The sequence below is a fragment of the Lathyrus oleraceus genome, chromosome 4, assembly GCF_024323335.1.
Source record: "Lathyrus oleraceus cultivar Zhongwan6 chromosome 4, CAAS_Psat_ZW6_1.0, whole genome shotgun sequence".
Lineage (NCBI taxonomy): Eukaryota > Viridiplantae > Streptophyta > Magnoliopsida > Fabales > Fabaceae > Lathyrus > Lathyrus oleraceus.
Genome location: NC_066582.1, coordinates 435,958,419 through 435,969,724, shown reverse-complemented (window position 1 = coordinate 435,969,724; position 11,306 = coordinate 435,958,419). Strand labels below are relative to the sequence as shown.

The 11,306-nt window shown below is 36.1% G+C and overlaps 1 protein-coding gene across 3 annotated transcripts; it reads left to right on the top strand.

Moving 5' to 3' along the window:
• The first annotated feature begins 1,065 nt into the window (after nucleotides 1-1,065).
• On the top strand, nucleotides 1,066-4,568 carry LOC127135638 (protein STRUBBELIG-RECEPTOR FAMILY 2-like). Of its 3 annotated transcripts, XR_007808628.1 has the most exons (10): nucleotides 1,066-1,460; nucleotides 2,166-2,292; nucleotides 2,485-2,556; nucleotides 2,671-2,736; nucleotides 2,818-2,889; nucleotides 3,024-3,095; nucleotides 3,421-3,539; nucleotides 4,046-4,138; nucleotides 4,216-4,287; nucleotides 4,465-4,568. XR_007808628.1 is itself a non-coding variant. In XM_051062298.1 (8 exons), the coding sequence occupies exons 1-7, from the start codon at nucleotides 1,376-1,378 to the stop codon at nucleotides 3,491-3,493; spliced, it is 567 nt and encodes a 188-aa protein (XP_050918255.1). In that variant the 5' UTR covers nucleotides 1,066-1,375; the 3' UTR covers nucleotides 3,494-3,539; nucleotides 4,046-4,454. The 3 variants fall into 3 exon arrangements, 1 of the variants encoding a protein (XP_050918255.1); XR_007808627.1 differs by having other exon boundaries at nucleotides 4,046-4,287; XM_051062298.1 differs by lacking the exon at nucleotides 4,465-4,568 and having other exon boundaries at nucleotides 4,046-4,454.
• The last annotated feature ends 6,738 nt before the right edge of the window (nucleotides 4,569-11,306 follow it).

The following is an 11,306-nucleotide window of genomic DNA, read 5'->3' as shown; positions in this document are numbered from 1 at the left end:
ATATAGATTCAAATATAGAAATGTGAATGTAATTGAATTAACAAACTAAACATTCTAATATTACAAATTTTCAATATAATCCGCAAATATGTAGAAAACTAGATCTAATCAAACCTACACTTAAGAAATAAATATCTATGAACAAGAAAAGAATCTAAAACATACAAACTACTGAAAATAATAAATCTACAATGTAAGATCTAAATAGAAAATAAAGAGAAAGAGTTAGAGAGATTTATATGGGTTTAGTACCTTTATTCTCACATGACACCTAATTCAGTATTTGATGGTAAACCATCTAAAATTTAGTTGTAGTCATCAATATAAAATTTACACTATCTTTTTGTACTGATGATAACCAAAACAAAATATTCAAATACTTAGACTTAATCACTAAGTTATACGTTATAGTTCTTGATTCTTCAACTCCACGTAACTCATAATGCTTCTTAAGTATCCAAGATCCATGATCTTGAATTGAATCACCTGCACATATCACAAGCACTCCAGGACCTCGTTCAACAACAATCTTCACTCGATTCCACCAAGACTATCTTTTCCAAATCTTTAAACTGATGACACATGATAGAAACTCCAAATCCTCTTTGGAGAATACTTTTTATTTTTCTTTAATGGAAACCACTCGCCAAAAATCCAAAAACCTGATTTTTGTCTTGAAAAACATTCATAAAATCATTAGTGTTAAACAACACTCTCTCCTAGTCACTACGCCAAAAATGACTTTTAACAGCGCATCTTAGACAGCGCTTTTAAAAGAAAGCGCTGTCTAAGGTTAAAATTAAAATAAAACACGGAAAATGTTCCAAAAAAATAATGAAAGCGCTGTCTAAGGGGGGGTCTTAGACAGCGCTTTCTAAAAGCGCTGTCTAAGACCCCCCCTTAGACAGCGCTTTTAGAAAGCGCTTTTAAATATAGACCTTAGTCAGCGCTTTTGATAAAGCGCTGTCTAAAGTCTTTAAATTAAAAAAAAAATTAAAACCAAAAGCGCTATCTAAAGTCTTTATTCCCTCCATGTCACGAAAAAAAAAGTTATTCCCTCCCAAATCCTAAAAATCCTACATTCTTCTCCCAAACCCTCAATCAGAGCTTGCTTCTCTTTCTCCCAAATCCACTCCCCCTTCTTCCAACCCTCAATCAGAGCTTGTTTATCCTGTGTGAAAGATTCTTCCCCTAAACCCTAACCCTTTCCCCCATTATATGTATGATTCTTATCCTGTGCAGGCTCGCTTCATAAACATGCTTCCTTCGAACTCTTGGTCTTCATCGATTCTATTCGATTCAGTTTCGTTTTTGAGGAAAATTGAGAGAAAACAAGAGTTTCAATCAAGTATACAACAAGAAAACAAAGAAGAAAATGATTCGTTACGTGAATCTCGTCTTCCTTGTGTTCTCAGCAACTTTGATTTCTTACGGCTTCGCATTCACCAATCCATTTGACGGTAACTATTTCTTTTTTTCCATAGATTTGCGTTTGGATAGTTAGTTGCTTTCAAAATAGATATGGTGTGTGCATGCAAAATCAACTGAAATATAGCTTTGCTTCATGATTTCTAAATTGCAATCGGTTGCAGTTGTTCAGTAAACCTTGATATTGCGGAAATGCAGAAAAATACGGCCGAAATTGCAGAGGATTTCTAAAACTTTTTATTGTGGCTGCAATTCAGAACTAGGTTTTGCGATATCTTTGAGTTAAATCCACTTTCAAGATAACATTGAAGAACAATATCCTATTAGGATTATTTAGATATGTAGCACCGACACGTCTAAAAAAATGTGTGTTTGTTTCAGTGTGTGCAAAATCGACACTGATACTTGTTATTATGTTTAATTTATTTATCTTTTCAAATTACTATTGACATCGACGTGTCAGTGTCGTGTTTCCGGTGTCCGTGCTAATGTAGGCAAGCAAGTAGCTGATTTTGTCAGTAATGCTAAATTGATATAGAGATAAATTGAAGATGTGGTTGATTTAGAAAATTCATGTATTTGTGAGGGTTAGATTTGAACCTGAGAAAAACAAAAAAATTCCATGCTTCACTTCAAATTAAATTGAACTAATTTTGTTATAGATCACACTTGAAGCATATATATCATTTTTATGCTCTAACTAAACTAAATATTATTTGCAATTCTTTTATAAACAGTTACAGCCCTCCAGGATCTATACAGGAGCTTAAACAACCCTCAAGGGCTACACGGATGGAACGGTGGTGATCCTTGTGAGGAGTATTGGACAGGAGTAGCTTGTTCTGACTCCTCAGTTATACATCTGTAAATGCACATATTCTACTGATAATCAAGATTTTAAATAGTGATCGTAAATGATATACCACTTCAAATGCACCTAGGCTCTAACTATACTATATCACTTCAAAAATTATGATTTTTTCTGGTTAGATAATATCACTATCCCCCATAATGCAACTAAGAAACCTTATACTTGCCCTGTCGGTCCTCCTGCAGCAAAATTCAAGGATTGAACCTTACCGGATATCTTGGATCCTCGCTGTATAATCTACAAAATTTGAAGATATTGTAAGTCGTTTTATGTTTGAAGCTCTTATCGGGATGGTTGGTTTACTATATTGTCAAGATATGATTTACTTCCCATTCTGATTGGTTAACTTTAATTCCGTTCTGGTTTTTTAGTGATATCAGTTCCAACAGCATAATGGGTGAAATACCATACGAATTACCTCCAAATGCCACACATATGTAAGCCTACTTTTCTGATGATTTCGATTTTACCGGAAGCTATAGCAGTGAGTTTTTTCTGATGATCCTTCTTTATGGCAGAAACATGGCTTGCAACTATTTGAGCCAAAATATCCCTCATTCATTATCAAACATGAAAAAACTAAGACATCTGTGAGTTACATTCATATTGATTTGATTCCAAGCTTGAAAGGGGAGCTGCTTCAAATTTTCTTATCACATTTGAGTATGATATAATTATTGAATTTTGAAAATGGCAGTGAAATTAACACTTTTTTGTCTTGCAGGAATTTAAGCCACAATTTCTTGTATGGACCAATTGGCAATGTGTTCACTGGCTTAGATAATCTCAAGGAAATGTATGTTTTCTTCACTTGAGTCTTTTGCTTTTAGAATTTCAATGCTAATAAATGAAAGACTTCACCAATGATTAAGCTATGTTAGGCACTTAACCTAAACCATTTCCACAGAATTGTGTTTTCTGTGCATTGCCAATTTTTTGAATTTTCCGAATAGGTAAGAGCAAAAAATGAAGCCAATCTAAACCTTCACAATTTTTAATCAGTCATAATGGAAAGAGTAGTATGTGTTTATATATTATGCCATAATATATAAAACATGGCGAAATCCAGATAGCACAAACATAATCATCCCTTTTTGTTGGAAATGCATTGGATAGTTTAGACTTGAGAAGCAAGAAAAGGATGCTAATTTGGAAAAGAAAATAAATGATCTGTCACCTTGTGGGTACTTCTGATGCTGTTGCTTCTGCTGAGAAACTTATCAATGAAGTCCTTGCTGAGGTTTGTTTTAAATTTTCTCTAATTATGTTGTGGAATCACTGTAACTTTGGCCTGTTAGTGAAATATCACTGGTTAGAGTTGTTTTCAACTGATTTTGTAAATGCAATGTGAAATGTTTAATGATAAATTTGCTTAAATTATATTGGAATTAGTGCGCTCTGTATCCTGCCAGGGAAAATTCACTGATAAGAGTGGTTTTGAATTGACTTTCTATTTGTAATATGGTGTGTTTTCTGGTTAATTTGCTCTAGTGAGGTTTGAATGACTGCAACTGTAACCTGATAGTGAAATATTGCTGACAGTATTTGTTTTGAACTGATTTTGTAACTTTAGTATGATTGTTTTGTGCTGAATTTGTTAAAATGATCTTCAAAGTCGAATGGCCTTAACTGTAACCTGTTAGTGAAGCGTCATTGACGATGGTTGTTTTCTACTGATTTTTAACTGTAATAATCTGGGGGAAATGTAACCATTAACATCACTGATAAGAGTTGCTTCTTTACTAGGCTGAAGCCGGGGCTTCTGCCGGTGGTGGTACTAGACGGATGGCTGCACAATCTGGGGGTGATGAATTTTCGATGCAAATCCCAAACAATAAGGTGTGCAAAGTTGCCCGAAATATGTACACCCATGTACTTTCTACAGTGTTTTGTTTATAGTTGATTTGGTTTCTTAGGTCGGCCTTATAATTGGTAAAGGAGGAGAAACAATTAAGAGTATGCAAGCTTCTACTGGAGCACGGATTCAGGTTATCTCTTGTTCTTTGTTTTCTCTGCTTCTTTTGTTATATATTTTCAAAATCATAATTATGTTTGAAGTTGGATGGTGTTAAGGTTAACAGCTGACTGCCCAAACTCTCATGTCTCAAGACTTGGATTTTCCATTGTTAGTAACTTTTGACAACTAATGCCTTATAATTGAACAGATTACTTTTAATGTTAAACACCAATTGCGAATGGAAGATCGAATTTGGATCCAACTCCAATCCGGCTCAGAATTCCGGTGCGGTGGATTTTCAGAGAATCGCAGGTATTAGCTTCTCTTCCTCTTGTTGTGTCACTCGTTATGTATCTTATTCTTCTCAACTGTGATTGCGATTCTTCTTCTTCTTCAACTCTTCTGAACTGTGTTATGGAATTGCAGAGTCATCACTGCGGTGGTTACGTGGCGAAGTGATCACGCGAGAGGGAAGTGAAGTGAGCTTCTCAGAGATGAACTGTGAAGAATGAGCTCTAATCTTTGAGCAAAAAGCAACCGATTCTGAATATGAGGGTAGAGAGCTTGAGAGTGAAGAGTGAAGATTGAAGGTGAGGAATGAAAAAACTAGAAAAGCTTCTGATTGCACTGTTATATACATGGTATTCTCAACCAAATCGGGCAACGGATCGGGCAGGTTAGTTATGTTAGGGCAGGTTGTTAGGATTTTTGTTAAAACTCTGTTAGTTGCAAGTTAATTTTATATGTGAATTGATTTTCTATTAATTATTTCCATCAGTTAAAATAGTTGTATTGCTTGCAGGGATAAGTCAAAATTGGACCTTAGCTTGCAGTTCAGCTGGATTTGCACGTTACTTCTATGAAGGTTTGTTGTGGTTGGAAGTTCTGCTGTTAAAATGTTAGTTTGTTTTGTTAGTTACAAGTCTGTCAAATCAATTTAAAATTAGTTAGGTTAAGTTAGAGAACTAGTTAGTCATGGTTATTATGAAATTAGAAAAAAAAACTTAACTGTTAGTCAAAGTCCTGCTGTTAGTTATTTCCCATTTTTTGACTCTGTTAGTTTTATTTATAATCGATTGCTTTGAAATTATGTTACTACAAAAGGTTAGATTGATGTTAGTAAATCTGTTAGCAAGTTGATGGTGAGATCTGTCATGGCCTATTAGTATCAGAAACATTATTAGTGAAGGCCAAGACCATGACCAAACACTTGCCTGATTATTTGATGTAGAACTTACTTGCTGAAACTTTCCGCTATGCTAATGATTGTCTTGGTGCATGACTTGTCATTGGGCATGAGCGCCGGGAGCTGTTACCGCAGCAAGTTGTATCAGTTAAGTTGTTATGACTAATTTTGGGAATCTGCTAACGACTCATTTTAGACAGCACTAGCTAGTGTGTTTTGAGTTGCTCACTTGCCAACAACTTAATAATTGTAATGGATTTGAAGTTAATTGAGAATTTTGCCACCGATACTTAGTAAAACTCGATTAAAATGTCGTTTACGATGGTTATAACATACTGCTATGTTGTTAAAAAGCTGTTTGAATGGTTTGAATTGTGAGTTGTTTAGAAAACCATGTTAATAACTTGAAGTAGGGTTAGTGACGGTATTACATGATTATGTTAGATTCAGTTATATTGGTTAATGTTAACTTACAACATTCGTTCTGTTGTGATAATTATGCAGGATGTACTACCTTGGTTTCGAACTGATTTCAGAATTTGCATCTGTACCGAATTGGGGTGGGCTGCCACGGTTAATTCTTGCACTTTTGGTAATTTTTTATTAGCGAGTTTCAATGATGTCTATGTGTAATTATTAGGATTTAATTAAGGGTATACTTATTTTCCTGTGGAATGCTAACTGTGGCGTTGTTATGTATGTTCTAAAACTTTTGATTTGTGCCGTTTCTGACTTGTGGAAAATTCATGGATGAATATATGACAATTCTGCTTCATGAATGAATGAAGAATTTCTTCTGTGAAACTGGAATTTTGTGAATGAGTGAATCTTTAAAAATTGGAATGGATGAAGAAAATTGCTTTTGTGAAACTGGAATTTCGTTTATATATCCTTCAAAATCTGTTACAATGCTCATGAAATTAATGCTAAACTTATATGAATTTCGTATACCTTAGACAGCGCTTTTGTAAAAAGCGCTGTCTAAGGGGGGGGCTTAGACAGCGCTTTTTGAAAAGCGTTGTCTAAGGTATACCTAAAAGAATTAAAATAGGAGGGTCTTAGAAAGCGCTTTTGGCCAAAGCGCTGTCTAAGGGGGTGGGGCTTAGACAGCGCCTTTCAAAAGCGCTGTCTAAGGTATACCTAAAAAATTTAAAATAAGAGGGTCTTATAAAGCGCTTTTGGCCAAAGCGCTGTCTAAGGGGGGGGGGCTTAGACAGCGCTTTTAAGATTTAAAAAAGCGCTGTCTAAACCTTTAGCAGCGGAGGTTTAGACAGCGCTTTAAAGCGCTGTCTAAGGCTAAAAAAAGCGTTGTCTAAGGTCTTGTTTGTTGTAGTGAGTGTTTCTCACTCAAAAGATTAACTATCAAAAAAGTTTTTCTTGATGGTGTCTCTTAGATAGAATTGAATGTGTGAATGATAAAGAACAAAAATCATCAAAGTTTTTTTTTTTAAATGAGAGATAAAATGTTTATAAATATGTTGGAGATTGTGCTTAAAAATAATGAAATGACCATTTCATTTGAGTTAGAGACTTATGATTGAACCGAAGCTAGTGAGAGGATGAATCAAATCAAGTAAATGGAAAACTCATATTTTTGTTCAGTGATTTGAGTCATGTTATTCAAATCCCACTCAACAATGATTCAAATCATGTTTCTATAACTGGTTTCAAAAAACAAATTGTTTGCTCATGATTCGAATAAAGTCGACCCATGATCTAAATTACGTTTTCAAAAATGAAATTCTATTTTCACAATCTTGCTCATGATTTGAATCAAGAATTCTCATGATCAGAATCATGTTTCCAAACCAACTTTTGCAAAATAAAAAACTTCATATTTTGAGTTAAGCCTCTGCATGATCTGAATCATGTCTGCCAAAATTTCTTGATTTAAGTCACATACTTGTTGATTCGTATCAACTTGCTTTAGATTTTATTCAAAGGCATGTCTTTATGCAGGAAAAATAACCCTTTTTAGGAGATGCACAACATTGCTTATTGTCAGCGATTCAATTACAAAATTAACGAACATAACTACAAGCAACAAAACATTCCAAAGAGATAGGGATACCCTATGACCAATTTTAGGGAGTTCTTGGGATATTACCTTACAAAGAAAGGAATAGATGTGAATCTTGACAAATGCCAGTCATTAGTGAGTATGGCAACACCTTAGACTAAGAAAGGCTTTAGAAACTAAATAGTATATTTATAGCTCTATCTCGATTTATCTATAGATCAGCCCACCATGCACTACAATTTTACAAACTCTTAAGGAAAGAGGAAATGTTTCAGTGGATGCCAAAGTTCAACATGGCATTCACAAAACTCAATAAATCATTATGTCAACCCCTTGTTTTCGTCTTTTCTAGAGAGGGAGAAATCCTCTATCTCCACCTCTTTGTCTTTTATGAAGCACTATGGCTCGTCTATGTATGAAAAGATACCTCTTCACAAAAGTCGGTCAATTTCATTGGGGAAGTACTACAAGGCCCAAAAGTACGCTATAAGAAGGTAGAAAAGGTGTCCCTGATACTCGTAATAACTTCTAGAAAAATCAGGAATAATTTTCTCGCCCATCCTATAGTGGTAAGAATGGACTACCCCATCAGAAAAATACTCTTCAAACCATACTTAGAAGAAAAAATTACAAAGTGGGTCGTAGATCTATCTGAGTTTGACATCTCGTAGAAACTAACGAAAGCCCTTAAAGCCCAAGTATTCACATATTTCATAGTAGAGACCATCATTAATAAGTCTGACATCTTTACTAGGTGGATAGTGTTCGTAGATGAATCATCCAACATAAAACAAAGGGGCACAAGACTCTTTCTAGAAAATGATCATGACCATAAGATAAAGGTCGCAACCATGTGAAATATGAAACATGTTTAATCGATTTACATTTGGCATCTGAGATGGGGGCTAAAGAAATAGTTATCAAGTCTGATTCATAGGTCGTCACATCATAGATCCGTGGAAATACCATGCCAAAGATATAGTCATGCAACAATACTTGACAAAAGTAAGAGTTATAATGGAAACATTCAGAAAAGAAAACATCTATCACATTCCAATGGAACTAAACTCAAAAGCATGCCTCTCATTTAAGTTAGCTGGTTACAAAACACGAGACTACAATAATATGTGCATACACGATACCTTTCTAAACCACATTATAACCAACAAAGTCAATGCAATTGTAAAAGATGAAGAATCACCTTCATGCTAGATGTCACCAATAATAAGATATATTGCAGTTGATAAATTAATGAAAGACAATAAAATAACATCATCAAGGATCAAAATAATTTTTTTCTCATACTCACTAATAGAATGTTTTCCCTATAAGCGAGGTTTCACTAATCCTTTGTTAAAATGTTTGGAAAAAGATGTCGGAAAAGGGATGCTGGAAGAAATTCACGATGGGCCGACAAGACACCACTTGGGGGGATAAGAGTTGGCAAAGAAAATACTCAAGTCTGGTTATTTATTCCTAACCACAAGGGAAGACGCCATAATACATGTCCAAAAATGAAAAAAAAAATGCCGGAGACACGATGACGTCCACATTGCTCCCCCGATAGATTTAAACAATTTATCTTCTCCTTGGACTTTTTCTCGGTAGGGTGGATATATTAGGCCCATTTTCCCATTGGATTAAGGACAACTGAAATTATTGACTGTCGTTGTTAATTATTTCACAAAATAGATTAAATCATAATTATTGGCAAAAATCATAGGCTACAACATCTTACAATTTTTTAAAAGAAACATCTTCTCCAAGTTCAGTGTGTCGTATGTCGTGATAACATATAACAAGATTCAATTCACAAAAAAGAGATTCCAAGAATTGATGGAAGACTTACAAGTAACCCACTGTCTCACCTTTTTAAAACAATGTTCAGTGTCAGCTAAAGGCCCAATAAGATAAGACCCATTTATTATACTCGCTCCATTGAGCCCAATGTATAAATACATTCACAAAGGGTTTTCAAGTACACAATCTCAAATCTCCACTCTCATTATGATTATCTTGAACATTAAACTTACTTGGGCGTTGGAGTGTAAACCATGTAAATACCCCTCCTCCCCCCCCCCCCTTTTTTTTGCTCTGCCGTACCGTAGATTAGCAATGTCGATCTAAAATCAACACTAATTGACAATGTTGATTCAAGATCAACGTCTCTGATTCAAGATGCACCATGATTGCAACCTCTAATCCATAGTGTTGCATCACTGTCTCGCTTAGGAAGCTTCGCTCCTCCGTATTTTCTGTATTCCTTTTCATTTTAGGTTTTGTAACAGAACTGTGGTGCGGTCTATGGGAATCCACTTCTGATTCCTACGATTTCCATGAAAAACACATTTAAGCATCATGGAATATACACAAAAATTATAGATCCAGGTTCTGGCGACTCAAGACCTGGTTTCTGATGCGCCTTTTCACACTCTTCTCAGGTTACCGCATCGAGAAATCGTTCAGCTTTCGACTCCGGCGGTTGCGGTAAGTCACTTTCACTTTTCAGTTTCCTCGTCCAATGTGCATTCAGATATCAAGATCGAATAGCAAAAATAGTCCAACACTGAGGTTCAGGACTGATATTATGGCTAATCCGCTACCTAGCCGCCATCCTCGCTGCCAAGATCTACAGTTCCTTAAAAAGGCTGAGCCAAAACTTCGCAATCTGCCATCTAACTTGTTTGCATTCAGGATTTCCCCCGTCACCAAGAGGATCAAAGAGGAAGATAATGACAGATAATGCAAGTTTGTAGTTAAAGGCATTCAGGTATCCTAAGTTTGTATTTAATGTTGGGCTCCAGTCAAATATCAGGGTGCACCCTGTATATACCATAGGATTTCCATGGGATGCATAAGGGCTTCCACCAACCAGACAACGAAGTAGGGGTCCACTGGAAATCCCCAATGAAAGACATCCTGAATTCTAGCCACCAGGAAACCTGTCAATATTCACATCTGGCCACTTTCCAATGCTTTAGTTGGACATATTAACCATAGGAGCACCCCAGGTGTTTGATAAGGGAATGAATTATATGTGATCCATCGGTCCCCGGTCAAACAACCTAGCAACCTGAACATATCAAAGAAGCTTTGAGTTCAATGATGTTGGTCCACCTTAACCCTGAGATGAAGAACCGTGTGTATTTATCAGAGGTCAGCCATATCCTAAGTCGAAGAACCAATCCTCCAGATCAGTCAACGGTCAAACCGCCCGGACAACACATCCAAGGGCGAGCGATCAGTATACACTTGCAGCCGACTATGAGGTTTAATAAATGTATTTGTAAATATATTATCGAGTTTCAATTACTTATATAATTATTAAATTAAAATTATATACATATATGTATTGTTGTTATATTAATGTTGCTCTTCTTTCTGCCTTGTCCCCTCTTTAGGGCACCAAAGTGTGAATGCACGTAATAGCGAATCGGGGTACAACCAATGTAGTTAATGCCCAAGATAAAGATTCCAGAGGTGCTTTTAGAGATGCTTTGGACATTGTCGCATCGCGCGAAAAACCGGCGGGAAAAGAAAGAACAACAGAGCCGCCACCGTGCGTTATTTATCCCAAAAGAGGGAAAGGAAACGCTCAGAGTAAACCTGGGAAAGAACATGGTCTCGCGACCAAAGAGGATGGGTTCGGGAGTCGGTTATGCGAAGGGAAGGTATTAGCACCCCTACGCATCCGTAGTACTCTACGGGATCCACGCACAAAAGGAAGGAAAATGGTTGCTAAAACACTGCTCAAATACACACACACACTGGCTGAAAGAGACAAAAGAGACTGACTGAAACTGACTCGGCAGGATGTCGCATCCTGGGCCTACTTAGTCTATCA